At 36.6% G+C, this 25342-nt stretch overlaps 4 protein-coding genes across 4 annotated transcripts; all 4 read right to left on the bottom strand.

The window, feature by feature from the left end:
• Positions 1 to 340: 340 nt before the first annotated feature.
• On the bottom strand, positions 341 to 4094 carry LOC143592635 (type IV inositol polyphosphate 5-phosphatase 7-like). The gene is made up of 10 exons (XM_077072512.1): positions 3961 to 4094; positions 3788 to 3872; positions 3471 to 3524; positions 3249 to 3300; positions 2583 to 2687; positions 1939 to 2506; positions 1329 to 1522; positions 1141 to 1249; positions 886 to 1034; positions 341 to 678 (listed from the first exon to the last, which is right to left on the bottom strand). The coding sequence occupies exons 1-10, from the start codon at positions 3988 to 3990 to the stop codon at positions 477 to 479; spliced, it is 1548 nt and encodes a 515-aa protein (XP_076928627.1). The 5' UTR covers positions 3991 to 4094; the 3' UTR covers positions 341 to 476.
• Positions 4095 to 17833: 13739 nt separating this feature from the next.
• LOC143592634 (hevamine-A-like) lies at positions 17834 to 18863 on the bottom strand. The gene has a single exon (XM_077072511.1). It carries the CDS (start codon positions 18785 to 18787, stop codon positions 17906 to 17908), a length of 882 nt encoding a protein of 293 aa, XP_076928626.1. The 5' UTR covers positions 18788 to 18863; the 3' UTR covers positions 17834 to 17905.
• Positions 18864 to 20640: 1777 nt separating this feature from the next.
• On the bottom strand, positions 20641 to 21980 carry LOC143592633 (hevamine-A-like). Its single transcript, XM_077072510.1, has one exon. It carries the CDS (start codon positions 21541 to 21543, stop codon positions 20662 to 20664), a length of 882 nt encoding a protein of 293 aa, XP_076928625.1. The 5' UTR covers positions 21544 to 21980; the 3' UTR covers positions 20641 to 20661.
• Positions 21981 to 23184: 1204 nt separating this feature from the next.
• LOC143592632 (hevamine-A-like) lies at positions 23185 to 24612 on the bottom strand. The gene has a single exon (XM_077072509.1). The coding sequence runs from the start codon at positions 24218 to 24220 to the stop codon at positions 23339 to 23341; it is 882 nt and encodes a 293-aa protein (XP_076928624.1). The 5' UTR covers positions 24221 to 24612; the 3' UTR covers positions 23185 to 23338.
• Between the last annotated feature and the right edge of the window lie 730 nt (positions 24613 to 25342).

The raw sequence follows: 25342 nt of genomic DNA, 5'->3' as shown, positions 1-25342 counted from the left end.
GAAATCCAACTCCTATAACTAAGTCAGCTTCATGCTGCAAAATTCATCAAGAAAGTGAGAAACTAGTCAAATTCTATGAATTTTTTTAATAACAAGTAATCAACTCTAATTACCGATTGACGAGGGTTGCGTTTTTGCATAGAATCGAAGTATCCCGATAGCAAGAGAATAACAAATCCTGTTCAATCAAGAAATGAGACGAATCACATTCGTGGTCAAACTTTATTGACGAAAACTGAAAAGGAATATTTCTAAAGAAAACCAAAGGGTCAACCGTCAACCTTTCTTGGACTTTGGCATGTAGATCGATATCAGCCAACAATAACCGCGAAGTGGGAAAAACGAGTATTCCTGAATTCGTCATTTTGCGTTGATAAATGCATATCCTGCTAAGACACCATCAACATTTCTAATATAACATTCCATTGGTTAACTGTAAAGCTTATTATTTAACAATTTAACAAGAACTTACAATGCTAAAATCCGTGTAAATATGGTAATAGCTCTTCAACCTCAATCCTTGAAGAACTTGTGTTTTTCTTGATCTTGCAACGGTGTATTGACTCTACTTCCGCTATAAATATGCTATACACAGGTCTATGATCTGAAAACCTTGACTCCCCACGAACATACGACATTTGATGAAGTCCTCTACCATACCACAAGATCCGATCGCACCTTTATAAAAAATCATTTAACAATATAACTCACACTTCCACTAAAGATATCACTTTCATAGTACTTGTTTTTATTGTTGCAAATTAACACCATTTTGACAAAAATAAGGTGTGAACACGCATACCATGAAAAGGATTTTAATCGTTTTGGTCTGTAATAATAACAAATAGAAAACTTTATTGTAATATTTGAAAATAAAATATATACCATGCTGGAGTCCTTTTCTTTTCTTTCAGATGCATATCACCGCATGCATATCTATCTGAATTATTTGAATATTTGTATGTTGGAGGGAAATATATCCTCCCTTCATTCCATCCATTGAATACACGTCCGCTTATTTGCTCAATTCGAAGCTATAAACATATAAAGTTTCAAGAAAATGTTATTAAGGGTTCAAATCATAACCTTCATATATATACATATACATAAAACACAAAGTTTAGTGTAAAGACGGCTTACTTGGTCATTTTCCAATAACGCCCTCCAGTTGTGTGCCTCAACAAGAGCCTTTGCAGACCGGTAAGAGAGGGCAATCCGATAATTCAGGTCACCAAGCCATATTATCCGACTTCATTCAAGAAAACACGAATTTAAGCATCATAACGTTGAAAATTTTATAATTAGAAATGGTTAGAACTTGGCCTTACTCATGCTCGAGAATAGTTTGAGGAGATTTATCGTCTCTGCTTCCTTGAACTCTAGGAAACCAAGTTTTTCTCAAAATTTCCATGACATCAGCGTTTCTTTTGAGCTCATCACCTTCCTTTTGTCCCGACGTTAAGTGACTACATATGAAGCAAAAGCTTGTTTGGTGCAATGACATACTAATTGAGATTGAACCCTACAATTTGTCATAATATCAGTTAATATTTCTCCAAATTATTAAATAATCATTTCTACATAAAAAAATATTCTAGAGGTGGCAAGATGGCCGGTTGGGTAACAAGTCAAAACACTTTTTTTGTTCATCTAAAAAAGTAATTATATATAACTAATCTGTTGCTTATGATTATAAAGAAAACATTTATACAATAATAATCTAAATATATGGGTAAAACAGTTTGGAAGGTTGACTTATAGACAACTTTCAACCCGTTTGACATATTTCCCTCTTAGCTAAATTTGTTGACTTGACCAGTTGACCCACCGAGATACTACTAAACAACCCATATGTAATTAAACGGTTTAAAGCAGCCACCTCTATTAAATTCATGAACAAGATTTGACCCGTTGACCCGCTGGCAGTAAAGATTTTACCTTGTTTCCAAGATAGCCCATCAATCCTCTACCAACACACGACACTTTCATGTCCCGAACATTGTCTCTAAGATCACTCTTTACCCATATTGTGAGATAAATACCGACCATTTGCTTACTTGCAACCAAACAGTACCTAGAGTTCTTGGGCCTTTGACCACTAAAAGATTCACAATACTCTGTTTCTTGGTCATGTATGCCGTCGGGTGAATCATCATCCGCCCCGTTGTCTTCATCTGGAGACCCAAGATTCGGGTCGTAACCGTTGACCAGGTTTCTATACACAATCCGGTCCGAGCCACTGTATCCACGGTCAAGTCTCGGTCGTGACATACCCGCGTCACGCATTGTTATCCTCATGCTACGGCTCAATGACTGAAACGGGCCAGGGTTTGAAAACGACAGGTTTTGTTCCGTTTTTGATTCTTCAAAATCTAAATTTGGATCAAAACCTGTGCCTGGGAGACTGTTTAGTGTTCTTCTAATGAGTGCTACCCATTTTTTAGCGGGCCCGTTGTCTTCTGTGCCCAATACATTACCAGCATTTAGTGGGACAATTTCTTGAAACCTGATTTTTAATAAAGGTGTCAACTTTAATATGTTTAATAAGATCAAGATTCAATATGCATACAAAATAAACTCACCCGAGAACATAAATGTCAGCTGGAGGTGAAGTGTGAAACCAATCTTCAAGATTTAAAGAACCTGTTGGTGATTTTCCAGCCACATTCCATGTAGCCACAAAGATCCTATTCCAATATTATAAGAAAAAAAATTCCAATAAGAAAAACATGAAAAATCTTACCTTTAGAAAGAAAGAGGTATTTGGGCCGATATCGTTTAAAATTCCCCTTTGAAACATTTTTCTTATTAACCAACAGTTTACTTATTTAAAATTTACTTTAATCAAAACCTACTTCATGTCCTCCAATCACATGTTAGATTGAAAATTTTAATATATAAATCATCATATCAAATATGGGCCCAATATCGTTTAAATTTCGCTTTTGAAACATTCTTCTCATTTACTAACTGTTTTACTTATTTTAAATTGACTTCGCTTAAAACCTACATCATATTGAATTTTTGACTAAACTGCATAAAACACATTTGTCAAGAACTTATTGTATGTAAGCTTAGATATTAAAAATTCATTAAAAATATACTATATTTCTCTTTAAAACTTGTGTTTCACTGTGCTAGAACAGTACCTTGAGTAAGTTTACTTTTTGCATTTTAACAAGTACAGTGATCAAATAGTAATGAAACACAAAAACAATGATTAAAAAGCTAAATTCCTTAAAACAAACCTATAATCATTGACTTCCCTCACGTGAGCAGCATGCTTCTTGGCTGATCTCTCTGTTCAACAACACAAAAGTGTGAGATTTTTGATTTATGGCAGATGAAGAAAACATAAAAAGTTCTTTTTTTCAACCATTTATTGTATGTATAATAAGTGGGGTCTATATGATAATATTATTCATATTACAAACAATGTGGTCCTAACTCCTAAAGTCTGAAATATGCACCTCTTCTTATGTTTTTGTTGATGATGCACGCTTCTCTTTCATTGGAATCATTATCTGAAAAGGGTAAGTTGTTAAAAGCTGTATGATTTCCACTGTATTACATCAAGATTCATGACCACAAGTAATCAAACAAAACTGTTGTGGATTTGTGGGCCACACCATTTGTAAAAAAAAAACAAGAAAACAAGAACAGATCTTTGGGCTCCAACTGATTCATGTCCCCAAAAGACAAATCAAAATCAAATAAAAATTAAAAAAAAATCCCAAAAAAATAAATTAAGAACCCTAAAAATCAAGAAAATCAAGAAATGATATACCATCATGGCTGAAATCATCTGCATGGAAGTCTTGAGCTTTGTTCTTGACATTAAACCATTTCTTTAATGTTCTTGGCCATGAAACCTTCACAATCAAACATAAAGTTAGAATCTTTAAGCAATTCAAGAACACACAAAGTGTCAAAAGAAGCTGCATTTTAGTGAAAACAAACCTTGTTTTTCTTTAAGTTTTCACCTCTCATTGTCCAAGAACTTGAAAATGCATAAATACCCACCAATTAATTCACAAAATAATCAAGGGGTTTTAATTGTTTTGTAAAATTGAGTAATAAAAATTGGATTTTTATTTTTTCAAGAATTGAAGTCGAAGTGAATGCATATGAAATTGAAGAATGTGATCATCAATGAGCGTTTGTTTGTTGCGTACACAAGAAACATAGCGTGAATAGAGACAAAGAAAGAAAGTTATACAAATAGATACAGGCACATGTGTGTGTGTAAGTATGTATAGAGACAGAGACAGGAAAAGCAAGAATGAAAGGACATTAATGGTGGAGAAAGAGATAGTGTAATGTGAGTGTGAAAACTTGCAATGGGTATAAGAAAGAATCGAATACGAATAGGAATAGAATAAAGTGCAGAGAGCAGAGGGTTGTGAGTTTGACTCCAAATTCAAGGGTGACACTCAAATATCCAAGAGATCAACAACAGGGTGGGTTAACAACATTTACGAGAGAGATGGTAAGTATATATATATATTTTTTTTGTTTTTAATTAGTATGTAAGAGAATTGTCTAGGTACTATGTTCTGTATCAGGGGTCGGCTCTGAGAATTAAAAAAAAAAAAATTGGGCCAAAAATGAAAAATATTGTTTAACCTTAAGTAAAACGAGTATTCAGAACCCACAACCTTTAGGTTGAGAGCATGAGAGTCATACCTCTTTGCCGCTAAACCAAGCTAATTTTTATGTAATTGATTTTAAACATTAAATAAATATACAATTTAAAAAAAAAATCGGGCCTAGCGGGGTGTCGGGCCGGGGGCCGTCGACCACCCACCCCCTAAAGTCGACCATGTACTGTACGTGGTGAGTTAATGACAAAAAGCCATCGTCAGTTGGCCCAACTCAGCCGTACGGAGTCTTTAAGCGTCTCTAAGTTATGTCCAGTTTTGGTGAAAACCCACTTGTAGTAAAACCCGAATGCCTTCGGGATCGAACCGGAGATCACAAAGATCACAATCTTCATTCATTGAGCCACCCCCAACCACCAAAAATGTTGTAAGTAAGAATTAAACCTGAGTTTCTATTGAAAAACTTATGCTTTCTATCACTATACCACGTCAGAATGCACCACTGCACGAGGTTAACAAATAACAACATTTACGAGAGAGATGGGAAAGTTTGCTTGCTTGTTAATTACCTCGAGAAATTAAATATAATTATATTTAATAAATTTATAAAGCTTCATGTAATCGTGTGTACGAGTAGTTCTTTCTCTGTGAGTAAATTAAAATTTTGGTCTATATGGAATGTTCTTGTCCTCATAGTTGGGTTAATCTACCAAGTACAAGATATACTTGTATTGCCTAAAGGTTAAATCTAGCAAGTACAAGATATACTTATAGTTGTATTGCCTAAAGTTCGCTCATGACCTCATGTCCCATATAAAAATATGTAGTTAGGAATGAAATGAAAGTCATGTGTGTGGAATTGGTCTTTCAAAGATTCAATTCTCGTCCTGACACTATCAGATTTACTCTGGAATACGTGATTTATCATTTTATCTCACTCATGTTGGTTGTGGGACCGGTCGGTGAGGGAATGCCCAATGGTGGCTTATACCATTTTTTCAAATATTGATTATCGTCAAACTAGGTATGTCTTGCAATATTTTAGAGTTATAGTATTAAAATTGGATGTGGCTTAATGGTAGAGCACCCACTTCACAAATGAGAGGTAGAGGATTCAAACCTCATTATCACCAATTTATATGGTAGATGTGAGGGATGACCTTGGCTTGCCAGGGTTCGAGTCCTGATCTCACCTGGTTTTACCGGCTCCTCGTTGTCGTGCCATTTGGCGGGCGTGTGGGTCGGGTTTTATCCGGTGAATCCCTCAATAGGTGGACCGCTAGGGGCTCTGTCCGTCTGGACTAGTGGCCGGCTCGGGCTACCTTTAGCCAATGGAATACTCGGCGTTACTTAGTTGGTCGTTCAAATAAAAGGTTATAGTATTAAAAGTTTGTGTTAAACATAATCTACATCATTGATGAAAAAGGTATAATTTACACTCATACTATTATGATTGAGCAACATATTACTACGATTAGTAGGCTTTTAAGTTATGTCACTCTTAATAACTGTTAATAGAATACATGTTGTAAATGTAAAGTACATCACTATATGATATATAGGACATCACTATATGATATATAGGACATGCTCTCGAACCATAACATCATTAACTTAGCCTGGATTCTAATTCTTTAGAATGAGACTCTTGTAATTAAAAAGTAGACATATGAATGTTTGCTTAAGATTAATTTAAATTGCCAAAGACTTATTTATTAGACTAATATCGGTTTTTTATTTTTATTTTTATTTTTACATAAACATGGTAAAATGTTATGTGACTAGGAGTGTAATCAAGTATTGACCAACCACCAATCAAGCTTGATCGAGCTCGTTTTGTTTGACTTAAATGAGTTTGGCTCATTTCAACCAACATGTCATGCTTGAGCTCGACTTGTAAGTTATTTTACATGTTTGACTCGTCTAACTTGATATGTTTAATAGTAGTTATATTTTATACATGCATATTACTATAACTATACTTTGTTGTAACTTGTAACTCACCTACATTTTTCATATCCATATGCTGTAGAGTTTAGTCATAAATTACTTACATTTTTCATGTTAAAAAACTATTTAAGATTTATCTAAAACGTTAGAGTTGATATATATGAATAAAATATTTTAAAATACATCAAACTTTTAAAGTGTTTTGAAAATTTTAAAGGGCAATACGTTATATTTTATATATCTATATCTTTTTCATGAGTACGTGGATTCTAAATGAGTTTTAAGGACTTTAGTATTACAAATTTGGTTGAGAGAAATTTCCAGTCTTTTTGACACGTTTAAACACTTTAATATACAAAAATTAGGTTGATTGACTTTTCATGAAAATAAGATATAGTATGTTCCTGCTTATTTTTAATGATATTAACCCATTTCATTTTTTGCTAAGGTTTAATTCATTGATTAATATATCAAAATTACAATTTCAATAATACATAGAAAAATATAATCAAACATCTTCTAATAAAAATTGTTGACCTATTTTAGTTAAAACAAACTATACAATAATGTTTTTACCGAGAATTTTGTCTCTAAATATGCAAAATCGATGAAATGGTCCCAATTTGAGATCTATTAGGCTTTGTGTTTTTGCACATTGCTTTTGTTTAAAAATTGAGGTTTATACTTTTTATGTTCCTACATCCGATAAGTAATAATTCTAAAACATGTATAGGCATAAAACATGTAAAGAAAAGTTAGAATATGACAAAGAAATTAATTTTGAAGTTAAGTTTTCAAACGCACTAGAATTTTGATGCATTTGGTTGACAAAATATATCGTCAATCGAACATGTTATCATCTGTTATCATATGAATCATATTCCATTTTCAACATATTCTGAATACCAAATAGATGATGAATGGAATTCAAATTTCAAGTCACTGAAAAAAATGTGTTATGAGATGTGTTTATCCCCGGATAATATATAACTATAATAAATTATACGGCAATAATGTTGTTAATTTTGTTAATTAGCATGAATCATGTTAATGAGTGATGTTCGTCGTTAAGTAATGTAGAAACCTAAATAAACTATATGATTATGTTAAGTAAGATCTCTTATTTGTAGGAACTAGGAAACATGTAGTTAGTATTGCACTTATTATTTGATTATAAGAAAAATGCAAAAAATGATTGAATGCTTGTTGAATGAAATTAAGCTAAACTAGATTGCTAGGAAACTAAGATGCAAGAACAAACACAATCACACACACAGAACAAAAGAGAGCTCAAAATGTTAGAAAGATTAGAACAAACAATCACTTATAGTTTCAGGTTAATTTGATTAGTTAGTTGCAAGACTTAATCTGTGATAACAATATTTAGCATGGTACATAGACATAGTTTATCTTCATTCTACCACTAACCAAGAACATGGACACATGGTCATATTACACACCAGTCGTCCAATCCTTAACTAAACTAACTAGAATGTATGACACATTAGGTGGCGTATTATAAACATATCTCATGCGTATACTTAACATATATTTAAATGCGTAAACATAATTATTAATCAAGAAAGCACGATTGCAATTCTTCAACAATTTGAGTGATACAACCCTTTGAATGGTTACATCAACATAGCACATATTATTTGGCCGGCTAACTTTTGATACGTATTGTAGGGGTATGGTACTAAACCCGGTTTTACGACCCTAAATTCATTATGTTTGGCTTATTTTATTATATGGACTAATACAATGTTATTGGGCTGAGGGGGTTTTGTGGATGTAACCCTAACTGGGCTAGGCCCATTAGGGTACCATGATGGTGGCCATGAGGCTCTCTATATAAGGAGGTCTCCACCTCCTTATTAAGAGGAGGCTCAATAAGAGCCACCACCATATTTTTGTGTCTGTAAACAAGAGATCCTTGAGATTTCTTAGCAGTCACCTCCACACCCCCAAAAGACCATTGCAGATCTCAAGCAACCGGAGAAGAGGATCAAGACGTGGTTCGTTCATCTCGACATCCGTGGAAATATCGTCATGGATCAGGTCAGATTCATTTCATGTTTCGACATTGGCGCCATCCGTGGGACGGCAACGAACTACCCTTCGATCTTCGTCTCGGTTCTCAGATCTCTCCCAAGAAAAACCCAGATCTGGAAGTTTACAGAAAGAGGCTTCAAGACTTGTTCTATTAAAGCTCAAAAAGATCCATAGATCTAAAAGAGGCTTCCAGATCTGTGCAAAAATGAAGCTGAAAAGGATTTGTAGATCCAAAAAAGAAACTACCTGATTCGGATGATCAAGCCTCCGGATCTGTGATAGTTTTAAATTCTCTCCGCTCCGAGCTTCAGATTTATCTAGATCTGATTTACAGATCTAGATCTGGATTACAGACCTGGATTTTAGGTTTAAAATTACAGTCTAAATTACGGAGACTTTCGCCGCCATGCACGCGCGCCCGCGAATTCTCACTCCGCGGAAACCACCATGTGGGTTTTGCACAGAAGACTGCCACCATGCATGCTCGCCAGCGGGTCACCATTCCGGCGACATGCGTGAGCGCCCGTGGAAACCACCGCGGAAACCACCATGTGGGTTTTGCGCAAAAAACTCGCCGCCATGCATGCCCACGCAACTCTCCGCCATGCATACGCGCCCGCGAGTCACCACTCCGCCGCCGTGCATGCGCACTGCCAAGGATCAAGCTTCGCCACCATGCATGCACGCCCGCGAGTCACGACTCCGCCGCCATGCGTGTGCAAGCCTGATTTTGAGTTTTGCATACATGTTTCACACTTCCTTTTATTAATTTGAGCAATATGACAACATTATATTGACATCAAACTGAAAATAAAACGAAGTAAAACATACATGCGCGAGCTTCAAGCTCAGACGCGTTGACGAGTTTTAACTCTAAAACGTCAGGGCCTTAGCCCAATAATATGAGCCTTAGCTCAAATTACTCATAGCATCCATCCCACATATTGCGCAGTTGGACCATAACATACCTAAGCACAACTAAGGCAAAGCACATGCCAAAACATAGTTGTTGAGGTTTCAGGTCGGGGCCGCGCATGGGATTGCGCGCAACGCGCGTGCAAGAAAAGAAAAAGAAAAAACAAGCCCTATTGAAAAAGCAAACTAGTCTAATATCTATCTTATCTCGCTCGCGCGAGACAAGACACATTAGACTGGGGGGGCTTGAAGGGGGTATGCACCCGCCTTAACATCGAGCGGGGCGGGCCAACCCACAAAATGTAGACGAGGCTTAAAATCAGGATGTCATGAAGACACAAAGCCAAAACCTCTGCGCGTGGCGCATATCACATATGCTCACGCATCACATATGCTCACGCATCACGTATGCTCACGCATATGCTCACGCATCACGTATGCTCACGCATATGCTCACGCATCACATGCTCACGCATATGCTCACGCATCACGTATGCTCACGCATCACATGCTCACGCATCACATGCTCACGCATCACATATGCTCATGCATCACATCTGCGCGTGGCGCAGATGACAGGCTCACGCATCGTATATGCTCACGCATATCACATCTGCGCATGAAACATCTGCGCATGGTGCATATCACATACGCGCCAAACTTAAAGGTTGGGAATCCTCATAAACCCATAGGCCACGCGCCAAACTTAAAGGTTGGGAATCCTCATAAACCCATAGGCCGCGCGCCAAACTTAAAGGTTGGGAATCCTCATAAACCCATAGGCCGCGCGCCAAACTAAAAGGTTGGGAATCCTCAAACCCATACATGGCAACACGCCATATTCAAAGGTTGGGAATCCTTATAAACCCATACGGCTACACGCCATATTCAAAGGTTGGGAATCCTCAAACCCATACGGCTACACGCCATATTCAAAGGTTGGGAATCCTAATAATATCCCACACGGCTACGCGTCAAACATAAAGGTCGGGAGCCTAATAATATCCCACATGGCCACGCGCCAAACATAAAGGTCGGGAGCCTAATAATATCCCAAACGGCCACGCGCCAACATAGGTTGGGCACACCTCATAATTTGCCCGAGGATGGGAACCTTGTAATACATCCACTTTTAGTTGATATGTTTTTGTAGGTTCGGCTACGAGCCGCACAAACGCCTATGACATTATTATTATTATTATCTGGCCGTTTGTGTCTCCATTATTATTTTAGATAATAAGCCGGAATAATCATCCTGCGCAGAAGAGGCCCTTGTGGGCCAGTCATTATCATCATATTATAGCTCGTAAGTCGCCTCGCGCGCAAACTTAATTATTCTGCCTCGCGCGCAAGCTTTATTATTCTCATAGCTCGTAAGTCGCCTCGCGCGCAAGCTTTATTATTCTCATAGCTCGTAAGTCGCCTCGCGCGCAAGCTTAATTATTCTCATAGCTCGTAAGTCGCCTCGCGCGCAAGCTTTATTAATCTCATAGCTCGTAAGTCGCCTCGCGCGCAAGCTTTATTATTCTCATAGCTCGTAAGTCGCCTCGCGCGCAAGCTTTATTATTCTCATAGCTCGTAAGTCGCCTCGCGCGCAAGCTTTTATTATTCTCAGCTCGTAAGTCGCCTCGCGCGCAAGCTTTTATTATTCTCATAGCTCGTAAGTCGCCTCGCGCGCAAGCTTTATTATTCTCATAGCTCGTAAGTCGCCTTGCGCGCAAGCTTTATTATTCTGATAGCTCGTAAGTCGCCTCGCGCGCAAGATTTTATTATTCTCAGCTCGTAAGTCGCCTCGCGCGCAAGCTTTATTTTTCTCATAGCTCGTAAGTCGCCTCGCGCGCAAGCTTTATTTTTCTCATAGCTCGTAAGTCGCCTCGCGCGCAAGCTTTATTTTTCTCATAGCTCGTAAGTCGCCTCGCGCGCAAGCTTAATTATTCTCATAGCTCGTAAGTCGCCTCGCGCGCAAGCTTTATTATTCTCATAGCTCGTAAGTCGCCTCGCGCACAAGCTTTATTACTCTTATAGCTCGTAAGTCGCCTCGCGCGCAAGCTTTTATTATTCTCAGCTCGTAAGTCGCCTCGCGCGCAAGCTTTATTATTCTTATAGCTCGTAAGTCGCCTCGCGCGCAAGCTTTTATTATTCTTATAGCTCGTAAGTCGCCTCGCGCGCAAGCTTTATTATTCTTATAGCTCGTAAGTCGCGTCGCGCGCAAGCTTTATTATTCTTATAGCTCGTAAGTCGCGTCGCGCGCAAGCTTTATTATTTTTATAGCTCGTAAGCTGCCTCGCGCGCAAGTTATATTACATTATTATCGAGACGCGCACTCTATCTTTTATCAGGCCCCGCGCCACTATTGTTATGATGCGTGCTATATCTTATTCATGCTAGTGCACCGTCATTATCATAAGGACCACAACATGTCACCATCATGAAGAAAACCTCCCAAAACTCTGACAATAAAGACAAGGCCGAAGAAAAGGGAAAAAACCGCCTCATGTCCTAACACACCTCATAAAGTCCAGCGCTCCACCTAAATGCTTGCGCGCCTAGGAGCAACACTGGACTTGGGGGGCTTGTAGGGGTATGGTACTAAACCCGGTTTTACGACCCTAAATTTATTATGTTTGGCTTATTTTATTATATGGACTAATACAATGTTATTGGGCTGAGGGGGTTTTGTGGAGGTAACCCTAACTGGGCTAGGCCCATTAGGGTACCATGATGGTGGCCATGAGGCTCTCTATATAAGGAGGTCTCCACCTCCTTATTAAGAGGAGGCTCAATAAGAGCCACCACCATATTTTTGTGTCTGTAAACAAGAGATCCTTGAGATTTCTTAGCAGTCACCTCCACACCCCCAAAAGACCATTGCAGATCTCAAGCAACCGGAGAAGAGGATCAAGATGTGGTTCGTTCATCTCGACATCCGTGGAAATATCGTCATGGATTAGGTCAGATTTATTTCATGTTTCGACACTACTATTTAAGTAGTAGGTAAATTAAGTTGTGTTTATTTGTTTATTAAACACATTCCATATATGGAAAGAGTGATGTATGAAGGTGTGTGGCAGGCAAGAGTCCAAAATAGCAAGGGGAATAGTGCGATAGATGGTAATATGACAGATGTGAAACTGACGTGAGGTAGACAGGTACCCTTTCTTTCTGGGGGTACCTTGCAAATATAGGTCAGCTCACCTCCATATACACACCAACTCACAAAGAGCACCGGCAGTCATTATCTTTTGGTTTTCTCTACCCTTTTTCACTTACTATTCAAATGTAAAGTTTTATTTAAAATAATACTAGTTTCATGTACTAGAATACAAGTACAAGTTTTGCATTTGTCCACAATAATTGATTAAAACTTATTAAAGGTTTTTAGGGTTTATGGTTGGCGTGAAGTAGAGAGGGAGAAGACGTAACTCATTTGAATGTCAAACACGTTTTTAACCAAAGACGTTTAACTTATCTAACTCAAAGTGTATTTCATAGCTTTCATTGTGGGTGTTGTTAACAAGATTAATGAGAGACGTTGACACTCTTTAGAGCTAAACATATTTTAAATGGTCGTAAAACTATGACCTCTTGTGATCTAGTGAGCTCGATTATTATTTGTGCTATAGTGGTTCGTTTCTTGAGGTGTAGTGGGTTGGAGTTAGTTATATATCAATCATATTAATTTGAGTCTTACGCTATGTGTAGTGAAGGAGCTATAAAATGAGGCGTTTTGCGTCATGTGGCGTCCAGTCAGCAAAGGGTGAGTTTTTGTTTTTGAGGTGTAATGGTGTTGTAGTCATATATATATATATATATATATATCACACTTACATATATAATAACACACACAACACAGGCGAGAAAACCTCGCCCCCCCCCCCCCCCCAACATTTCGCCCCAAAAATCGTCCAGGGGCAGTTTTCGCGCCCCACTTCGCCCCATTTCGCCTAGAATTGCCGCCCACTGCACCTGGTCGTTAGTGTAGGACTAACGATTGGGCTCTTATCACGAAAGTGACGTAATGAAATTTAAATTGTAACATAAACATAAAAGGCAAAAGAAAGACGGCAATATGTTTGGTTTGGTGCCTCAAATCTAATCACAATACAAATTTACTTTTAGTTTAGAAATTACAACAATGACCTCTTTTATTAATGTCTCAACACTCATAGTCATGAATAAGTAACCTTACAATTTGCTCTTCTAGAATACTTCTTTGATGAGAAAAATGAAAATCCTCTTAACTAATAACACAAAACAAATTTACTTTAAATTACAAAATAGACGTTTTTTTATTAATGTCCCAACAATCTTAGACACACTTGCAACTTTTAACTCTCAAAAAAACACTCTAATTGTTATCCAAATAAACTCATTCTATAAGTTAACTCGCACTTGACTCTAAATAAAAAAAAAAAAAGTTAAGTAGGTGAGTAGAAAACTATTAGATCATCATAACTTATTATTATTATTATTATTATTATTATTATTATTATTATTATTATTATTATTATTATCCCTTCTATTTTTGCAATAAATCCTCTTTGTACACAGATACCTTCTCCAAGCAACAAGCATTTCTTTCTTGTTACATAAACTATATATACATACAAAAAGTCAAAACATAAAGTGTGAGTAATTAAATTCATAATCCCATCCAGTACAAACTTCACGTTCAAATCAATCTCTAGAGTCCCATCATAAAGCTTGAATCATACACTCCAACACTTTCAACTTAAGCTTGTTCAAAAATTGAATCAATATCAAACACAAAACGATAACACACGAACACGTAATTTAGATGAACTCACTTTATTGTATTCAAGAAAAAAAATAACTAAAAAACAATCAATTAAAAAAATCTCATACCAAACTCTAAACTAGGTTATGGTATATATTGTGTAATCCGACTTGACTAACTTACTAATAATGTCTTAATCAATCTTAATCCTAAAATCCTAATTACCCTATAGCGGGCCACCACTCCCTCCTTAGGTAACCCGGTTGGGCTTCTTTATGGGCTCACATGAAAATTATAATTGGCCCTTCACTTATTATCGTTTTTGTTTCATGAAAAGATAAATTTATTTAACCGAATAATAATGATTTTACACAAAAGCCATGTGCACAAGGTTGGATAAACTCGATGAACTCAAACTATTTAACTCAAATACTACCTAAACAAAATTACTAGCAACACCTAAATACATAGTCTATTAATGCTCTCACACAAGAGTGTGGCTTGGATCTTAACTTGAAATGCACTTGACAAAATTGAAATTTGTTGGTGATTAGTGTCATCAACTTTGTTTCAGTATAAGGGGATTTTTTTAATACCAAAGTGAATTATAGTATATATCAATAAAAAATTAGAGGATGTGGAGTATTCACTGGTTCAAGACTATTGTAATTTCATGTACTAACAAACCCTGGGCTTAAGGTACCCCTTAACCAAGGGTCCCGGGGGCAACACCCTAGACGTTGTTCAAGATGAAGGTATAAAATGGTTTTATAAGTTATTTGTAATTTGCATGATTGATGAAAAATTGCTTGATAACTGATTATCAGTTGTAATTAATTATTTGTGGTATATGATTATTAGTAGTAAGTTACTATTGATGAGGAACAACTTGGTCGTCTGCCCATACTTGATTGTAAAAGCATGTCTTATGCTTGTCCCATAACCATTAGATATCGGTAATTCCGTAAGTTTAATACGATATTATCCATTCTCAAATACAATTTTTACTATTTTAAATTTTATATAAGTTTATAGGCCTGTAAACGAACCGAATGTTCGGTGAACTGTTCGTGAACCGTTCGGTGGGAAGTTCGTTTATTTATTATACGAACGAACACGAACAAAAAAATTATGTTCGTTTAATTAAACGAACAAACATGAACACATGTTCCGTTCGTTCGTTTATATTCATGAACGTTCGTTTATGTTCGTTTATTTATGTTTGTGTATTTATGTTCGTATATGTATTAATATAAAATAATTAATTATTATCTAGATGAGTCATATAATTAAAGGTTCTATATTTTTTAACTTGTGTTCATTGAAGTGTTTTCATTTATGTTCGTTTATGTTTGTTGTGTTCACTTACATTTGTTCATCTATATTCATTTATCTTCGTTTATCTTTGTTCAGTTATGTTCCCTTAGATTAGATTATAAACAAATGAATATAAATATACACAAATGTTCTTTTTTTTAAATAAACGAAAAGGAACATAAATATTTGTTCGATTAAGTGTTCGTATTCGTTTAAAATTAAATGAACGAACACGAATATGCCCTTGTTTGTGTTTGTTCGATTTGTTTACAGGCTTTCATTATTCACATTGATGAATACGTCGGTCTCAATCTCTAGGCTTTGTTGATTTTATTTGTGTTCGCTTGTGTTAGTGAATCGTTCGTGAACACATTCATTTCCTTAATGAACGAACACGAAATAAAATCTCGTTCGGTAAGTGTTCGTTAACCGTTCGTGAACACATTATTTCCTACCGAACGAACACGAACAAGACCTTGTTCGTGTTCGTTCGGTTCGTTTACAGCCCTGTAAGTTTACCATCAAGAAAATTGGAAAATAAAAAATGAATATAGTGTATCAGTCGATTACCATAGGACTTGATAAGAAAGAAAAAAATGTTTACATGTATTATTCATAAACAACTATATATGTTTCGAATAATTGGCCCAGTATCACCTAATACAATATACATCTCATACTTGGGAAGAGTTTCAAATTGATCACTTATCCAATGGTATACTCATCCCGAATGTTTTATGTTGTTTACCATTCTCATCATCAACAAATTATTATCATTCATTTCAGTTAGATAGACGTATATAAAAATAAGGTTAAAATAATACTTGTACATGTTCTATCATAACTGTCAGTAGTTTTGTGATTACGCAAACTTTTTGGGTGTCATTATGTTTTTGTCGCATATTTTTGGCATGCACATGTTTTTGGCCCCTTCACTTTAAGTTTCACATATATACGTTGCCGATTAACTTAACTTTTTGGCTTCTCACTTTAGATTTTTACATTTTTCCTCATCAATTTTGATTATAAACCTTTACCATAAACTACCATAACGAATCAAACCGATATTGAACGACTTCCCACCGTGTAGTTGCCACAACGCACGGTAGATTTCGAATACCCCACACAAGTTTTACATGTATGCTTTTTGGCCCATCAACTTTAGTAATAAAACTTACTTACATTCCTTCAGCGTACATTTTTACTTTTTGGTTCCTCGATTTCAACTTTTATCACAAAACTTTTTATCATAACAAATCAAACTGATACCGACCAACTTCTTACCGGTTGCCACACCCGCATTGCATTGTAGATAGTAAACATTTTTACCATAACAATTTGAACCGATACCGACCTAACTCTTGATACAAAAACTTGTATTTTAACAAATTAAACCGATACCAACGTAAGCCGTTAAATTCAAACATCGCGCGAAGCTATTTTCGGTTCGATCACCGTCGCGGCGATGAAGATGCACTCAACGTCTCTAGCACCAGCGGCCTCAACACTTGAATTTAGCGGTAAATTTTCAAGCAATTTGAGATCTCATCATGATCGAATAGTAATCGATAGCTCCATTTTAGTTGCTGTTGTTGTTGTTATTATTATTATTATTATTTTTATTATTGCTGATATCTAGGGTTTGGATTCGTAACTTAGAGATTGTTGAGTTGATGTTAAAATATTGTCTCTTACATTCCATACGAATGAGATATATATGCTTTTAATCCTTCCAAACAATGGAGGATATATATAAATTTGTTGAAGGATATTTTAGACTCCAGTAGATAACCAAACAGTTTACTAGCTGTAAATGAACCGATCTGAACCGAATGAATTAAGAATTGTTCATGTTCATTCGTATAGTGTTAAACTTGTTCATGAACGCTAACCGAATGGATAATATTGTTTGTGTTCGTTCGTTAAGGAATAGAACTTGTTCATGAACGCAAACAAACATTTACTATTTAAGAAAAGGAAAAAAAACAACAACATTTTCAATCCAAAGCATTAGACATAGTCATCTTATTTAAATATAAACTGAAGCATTTGAGATAATAATAATCATAAACATAATCATCCTCCAATCGAACGTTGCTAGTTAAAACATGACTCTTGTCAATCTGATGATGAATTTATTTGACTTTATGAAAAATCACAAACGATTATAAGCTGTACTTATTGATTAAACTTGTACTGTGTTTAATGTGTAGAGGTACTGATAATCTGATATATAGTTTGCTATTGTCCAACCAACATATAATCATATATATTATAGTCACATATGGGAATGATACAAGTGAAGTTTTAAAACCATATTTTTTACACTCTACACATGGGTCTTGATGGAAGAACTGTATCCAGATTGATCATCATAATACTTATCCCATAACATAACTCCTCCATATTTGGCAGAACCCTTGATTGCTGGAAGTACTTGGGAAGTAAGGTCACCCACAGGGATGTATCCACTTCCCGCTGCTGTAGGTGATGCCGGTAGCCCCAAGAAAATCTTGGTTGCTGGTATCTCAGAAGTCCATTGCTTCCAAGCATCTTCAAGGTTGGTGATACCTCCAGAGTACTGACAAGGCGGGTTGTTATAGAACTGAACCCAAACATAGTCAAACAGACCTGTTTTAAGGGCAGTTCCAATATATGCATCTGGAAAAGGACACTGGGGAGCTGCTGTCAAGTATACTTTCTTTCCTTGACTGCTGTATCCAGAAAGATACCTTGCCAGGTCATCCCAGTGTTGGGTGGTTCCTCCTTCGATGTCAAAGTCGATTCCATCTAAAACAGCTTCGCCAAGTGGACGGGTGGATGATTTGCCACCTAAGAAGTTATTCCAGAGGTACGTGGCAACGTTTTTGGCATCTGCAGCAGAGCTGAGATAATAGCTCCCGGCTGCTCCTCCAAGAGTGAGCATCACCTTGATTCCTTTAGCTTGACATGATTTAATGTCGGTTGATAAACTGGTGCAGCCATTGCTGTATGGATCACAGTGACCTGCAAGATTAATCATTGGTGTCTGGCTGTTTCCAAACGTTGCTAGAAACGCGAGGTTGACAAAGTCATAGTTCCCTGTGGAGCACGTCTCAGCCAAGGTGCCCTCACCCCCGTTTTGACCCCAGTAGATAGCAATGCCACCAGCGTTGATACCCACTGCTAGTAACATGATACATAAAGAGAATAATGCTAATTGGTTTGCCATTGTTAGCAGAGTATGTATCTTGGTTGAGGTGATTGAAGAAAGTAATGGTGTGTTCAAGTGTTTGAGATTCTAAATTTATATAGTGAAGGGATTGGCCTATTGGCATATCATGAAACACCTTGGAGGGCACTCTGCTGAATCATGTTTTAACATATGCTGGTTTAGTTAGTTAATATTATTGGCAGACTTTTGGCTTGTCACTCAGGTTTGACGCCTCTTTTGTCTTGTATGTTTCTTGTTATCTTCTACGTTAAAACTTAGGTCCATCTTATTTTAGGGTGTCAAACAGATTTGTTTCTTTGCTATTGTCACCGAGTCGTGTTCTTTCGAACTAGTTCGAGTATATTTTTTAAAAGAACCTCTCTAGAATGCTATGATGCTTTATATGGCATTAATAATTGCACCCGTTTTGTGAAAGGAGGGCCTATTGGTTCTCCAGCATACGTATATTCTTTTTTTCTATTGTATAGTAAAATCCTAGTTTGTTACCATTGTGCATACACCATCAGAAAACCTTAACTCGCATGCTCAGTTAATTTATCTAAAAAATAGTTGAACTTGTTTTTCTGCTAAGATGTCATTCTCTTACAGCAAAGATGTCATTCTCTTATAATCCGTTGCAACTCTTGTGACTCGCAACTTTTTTTGCAGATTGATTACGCTAAATATTATTTATTTATTAATATCATGTGCTGATTGTACATATTTGAAGTTGTGTTTTCCATCTGAGCAATAGAACAATAATAGATAGTACTACAAAATTTAGATCCACGCATGAATCCAAATTTGAATTGTCCTGGAAACAGTTTATGTGATATAATAATACAAATTGTATAACACAATGTTTGGACATATTAATAACTCATAAATATTGTTCACTCATTTTCGAAGTGGTTATAGAGTTTTAATTTTTAAACAAGCCAACATCATTGGGTTCACTCCATTAAATCTTCTTTTACGTTGTTATGGGTGGACATATGGTATAAAACAAACAAGTCTGTAACTGTTTATGAACCTTTTCAAATTTTTTTTCTGAGTTTTTAATTATTTTCTAAATAAAAAAAGTGTTACAATGACTTGAGAAACCTTGTTTGTGGGTCCCTAAACGAAAATACTATATTTCGCTTCTCACTCAAGTTTGTCATCTGTTTTCTCTATTACATAAAAACCACTCAAGTTTGTCATCTGTTACATAAAAATCACTAATTGGCCTCTGAATCTATAGTGTCAACAAGATTCTCTATGCTATTGTCATCGATATGTTCTCTTAAAATTAGTCCAGATATATTATTTTGATGGCTACATGGTTAAGTTACCTTAAATTGAAAGTTTTTGTGTTGTTGGTTATCTTAAATCAAAAGTTTTGAAAATTTGATTGTTTTAATGGCCTATAGAGTTAGTTACTAAGTTAGAAAAGCTAGTTATGCATTCACTGTATTCTGTTGGTAAAACCTGCCGTATCTATAATCTTTTCTTGTATAGTAAACTTCAACCCACAACTTTGATTCATGGGTTCATTGAATTCAGAAGTAATAGGGAACTCATTATTTCTGCTAAGATGTCACTACCTTATTAACATTAATGCGACTCTTTTTTACCCATATCACAGCCTGTCCAAAGTTAATTAGCCTTGAATGCATTTTGATTGGTTGCTAGTTGTGGGGAATTTGTATTAGTATTGTGTGGATTTATGAACCATATAGTGATTATGCCAGAACATTGTTACATATTCTTTAGCACGATCACCATGTGTAGGTATTACTGCAAACTTTGTGCTTGCTTACGAGAATGTAAAGACGAAAAGGACAAACATATAATGTATATATTATACTCACATACAGGAAACAAAATTTCACAACCAGATTTTTTACAGTCTAGACATGGCTCTTGATAGAAGAACTGTATCCAGTTTGATCATCATAATACTTATCCCACAACATAACTCCTCCGTATTTTGCAGAACCCTTGATTGCTGGAAGCACTTGGGAAGTGAGGTCACCAACAGGAATGTATCCACTTCCAGCAGCTGCAGGTGATGCTGGTAGTCCCAAGAAAATCTTGGTTGCTGGTATCTCAGATGTCCACTGCTTCCAAGCATCTTTGAGGTTGGTGATGCCTCCAGAGTACTGACAAGGAGGGTTGTTATAGAACTGAACCCAAACATAGTCAAACAGACCTGTTTTGAGGGCGATTCCAATATATGCATCTGGGAAAGGACACTGGGGAGCTGCTGTCAAGTATACCTTCTTTCCTTGACTGCTGTATCCGGAAAGATACTTTGCCAGGTCATCCCAGTGTTGTGTAGTTCCTCCTTCGATATCAAAATCGATTCCATCTAAAACAGCTTCGCCAAGTGGACGAGTGGATGATGTTCCACCTAAGAAGTTATTCCAAAGGTAAGTGGCTACTTGCTTAGCATCTGCAGCAGAGGTGATGTAGTAGCTCCCGGCTGCTCCTCCGAGAGTGAGCATCACCTTGACTCCTTTAGCTTGACATGATTTAATGTCGGTGGTCAAATTGGTGCAGCCATTGCTATACGGATCGCAGTGACCCGCAAGATTAATCATCGGTGTCTGGTTGTTTCCAAACGTTGCTAGAAACGCGAGGTTGACAAAATCATAGTTCCCTGTCGAACACGTCTCAGCCAAGGTGCCCTCACCCCCGTTTTGACCCCAGTAGATCGCAATGCCTCCAGCATTGCTACCCACTGCCAGTAACATGATCCACAAGGAGAATAATGTCAAGTGGTTTGCCATTTTAAGCAGAGTTTGTATCTTACTTGAGGTGAATGAAGAAAGTAATGGTGTGTTCAAGTGTTTGAGATGTCTGATTTATATAATGAAGGGATGGGCCTATTTGGCATGCTTTAGTTTTGGACTGTTTCTAAAAAAGAAGTACCTTGGAGGGACCTCTGCTGAATAATGTTTTAACAGATGCTGGATTAGTAAATATTTATCAAAAACTTCCGCCTGCCATTCAGGTTTGTCATCTCTCTTGTCTTGTGTGGTTCTTGTTATCTGCTACATAAGATTTAGGTCCATCTTAATCTAGGTTGTGTGACAGATTTGTCTCCTTGCTATTGTCATTGAGCTGTGTTTTTAGTTCTTACAAACTACTTCGAGTAAATTTACTAATTAATATAAACTCTCTATAATGCCATGCTTCTCTATATGATATTAACAACTGAATCTGTTTAATGGGAGGAGGGCCTGTGTAGTTCTCCGGCATACCTGTAATCTTATTTTTTTTGGTCGCATAATAAACTACTAAATTCTGACCTTTGTTTATAAACAGTTAGAAAACCTTGATTTGCCACTTCAATTCATTAATTTTAAAACAAGTGACCATTTTTTGCTTCATAGAGGTCACAGTCTTTTAACCTGCCATTCCGTTGTAACCCTTGTGACTCATACAACTTTTTTTTTCAGATTCACTACACCAAGTATTATTATTATTATTATTTTTATTATTAGTATTATTATTTATTGTTACCAATTTACCATGTTTGCTGATTATACCTATTTGAAGTTGTGGCTTCCATCTGAGCAATAGATCAATAATAGCACTACCAAATTTTGATCTATATTTATATGGGAAATTACTTATGAACTTTAACATGCAATGTTTGGACATATTGTTCACCCATTTTTGAAGTTGTTCTATGGACAATTATGTATCTTTCTCAATGACAGTACCTTATCCAGCTTGACACTGCAGAGTTTGTAACTTCAATACATGCCAATATCATAGAGTTCACTCCATTGAATGGTCTTATGATTATAATGGGATGGACAGGTGATCATACAAACAAACAAACATTTTTTAATTTTTCCTGAAGTTTTATTCATTTGTTTTGTACATCTTGATTTGTTTATTATTTCTGCATAAAATTTAGGGTCATGTTACAATGAAAAACCTTGTTTGTGGTTCTTAAACTAAAATACTAAAAGCTTGCATGTGACTCAGGCGTGTCATCTGTTTTGTTTGTTACATAAAATCCACTTTTTGGGCTATGGATCTAAAGCATAAAAAAGATTTATCTGTATGCTATTGTCATTAATATGTTCTCTTACAAATTTGTTCAGATATATTATCTTGATGGCTACATTGTCAAGTTACCTTAAATGGAAAGTTTCTTTTACTGTTGGTTGCCTTAATTAAGTTTTTCTTAGAAAACTTCAATCCACTATTCCACTGCCTTCTATTCATTAGCATCCCATTCAGATATATAAAAGAACTTGTTAATTCTCTGCTAAGATGCCACTATCTTATAATCAACGTAACATTAATTTTTAACTCATATAGGCCATTGTTGAAAGTTAATTAGCCATCCATGCATTTTATTTGTTGCTGCTGTTTTTTCTTTATATTCTAAAAGATTAAGTAAAAATTTATATATATTTATAAATATTCAAGCCATGAGTATCTGTACGTGTTAGTTACAAGGCGGTAAGTCAAACTAGGAGAAGACCGTCACACAAACATATAAGCATATATTATACTCACATAAAGGATTCACACAAGTGAAGTTTACAACCAGATTTTTACAGTCTAGACATGGTTCTTGATGGAAGAACTGTATCCAGTTTGATCATCATAATACTTATCCCATAGCATAACTCCTCCATATTTTGCAGAACCTTTGATCGCTGGAAGCACTTGGGATGTGAGGTCACCAACAGGGATGTATCCACTTCCAGCAGCTGCAGGTGATGCTGGTAGCCCCAAGAAAATCTTGGTTGCTGGTATCTCAGAAGTCCACTGCTTCCACGCATCTTCGAGGTTGGTGACACGTCCAGAGTACTGACAAGGCGGGTTGTTATAGAACTGAACCCAAACATAGTCAAACAGACCTGTTTTGAGGGCGGTTCCAATATATGCATCTGGGAAAGGACACTGGGGAGCTGCTGTCAAGTATACCTTCTTTCCTTGACTGCTGTATTCAGAAAGATACTTTGCCAGGTCATCCCAATGTTGGGTGGTTCCTCCTTCGATGTCAAAATCGATTCCATCTAAGACAGCTTCGCCAAGTGGACGAGTGGATGATGTTCCACCTAAGAAGTTATTCCAAAGGTAAGTGGCAACTTGTTTCGCGTCTGCTGCAGATGTGAGATAGTAGCTCCCGGCTGCTCCTCCGAGAGTGAGCATCACCTTGACTCCTTTAGCTTGACATGATTTAATGTCGGTGGTCAAATTGGTGCAGCCATTGCTATAGGGGTCGCAGTGACCTGCAAGATTGATCATTGGCGTCTGGCCGTTTCCAAACGTTTCTAGAAACGCAAGGTTGACATAATCGTAGTTCCCGGCCGAGCATGTCTCAGCCAATGTGCCCTCACCCCCATTTTGACCCCAGTAAATCGCAATGCCACCAGCATTGCTACCCACTGCCAGTAGCAGCATCATCGAGGATAATAATGCTAATCGGTATTCCATTTTCAGCCAAGTGTGTGTCTTACCTGAAGTAACTGTTGAAAGTAATGAACTAATGACGTGTTCCTGTTGCTTGAGAAGTTTGGTTTATATAGTAAAGGGAGATTGGCCTATAGACATTGTTCTGGTTGTGGATTACCTTTAAGAAAACAAACACCTTGGAGGGTACTCTATTGACTCTTGTAGCAGACGCGGGATTGATTAAATTCATTGGAAGCGTCTTCCTTTGCCATCTGTTTTGTCTGTTTCTTGTTGTCTGCAACAGAATTTGAGGCACGAGACAGATTTATCTCTTTGCTATTGTCATTAACATACAAGTTAGTTCAGGTATATTACATTCACATCTATTATTGTCAATTATTGGAGACTGTGATCAAGAATTATGTTTGAAAGTATATGATTGTTCATTTGTTTGTTATATTAAAAATGTAAATATTAGTGCTTTTACGTGTTCATTAGCTATCAAATGGGTTTTCACCAATATAGAAAAATGGGTCTGTTAAAATGTCAAATCGGTTTTCACCAATATAGAAAAATGGGTTCACCAGCTATATTTGTTTTATGGCGGCTAGTGGGGATGTTTGGTGGTGGCATGTGCCACGATATAGGTGATGCCAGTGGTGGTGATGATGGCTATGTCTAGCAGCCACCGATAGGTGGATCGTACCAGCCCATTTTGACCCGTTTCAAGTTAGGAAGTTTTGTAAGAGTGGCATGTGTAATTTGTGTAACCACAAAATCAACCCATATAGTGATCTGCTTAGTTCTTGATTTGGTTTTTCAACTTCTGTATAGTAACTATAGACAAAAAAAATTGTGCCAATAAGACTTTTAAGTATCTCAAGTACTTGGTAAAGTTAAGAATCTGAACTTTCAAATTACAAACCTAAAGAATAGTTACAAAGTACTGTTTTTCTATAATTAAAACAAACATGTCTTGTATTTTAGTATGATTATGATCCGGTGCTGCACTGCTGCATCTAAGAAAGTTATATAGTGATCTAAAGAATCACTTTTGAGTCTTCGACAAATGAGTGAACATTATTTAAGACTATCAGTGCGTGCAGACTTTATGTGGTAGCAGGCATAACCCTTCTCAAGCAGACCTTCGGATAGGACCTGAGC

The sequence above is a fragment of the Bidens hawaiensis genome, unplaced genomic scaffold, assembly GCF_021521415.1.
Source record: "Bidens hawaiensis isolate Kalapana, Puna unplaced genomic scaffold, B.hawaiensis_p1.1 tig00041118_1, whole genome shotgun sequence".
NCBI lineage: Eukaryota > Viridiplantae > Streptophyta > Magnoliopsida > Asterales > Asteraceae > Bidens > Bidens hawaiensis.
The sequence above is the reverse complement of the archived record's forward strand: the minus strand, read 5'-3'. Positions and strand labels throughout refer to the sequence as shown.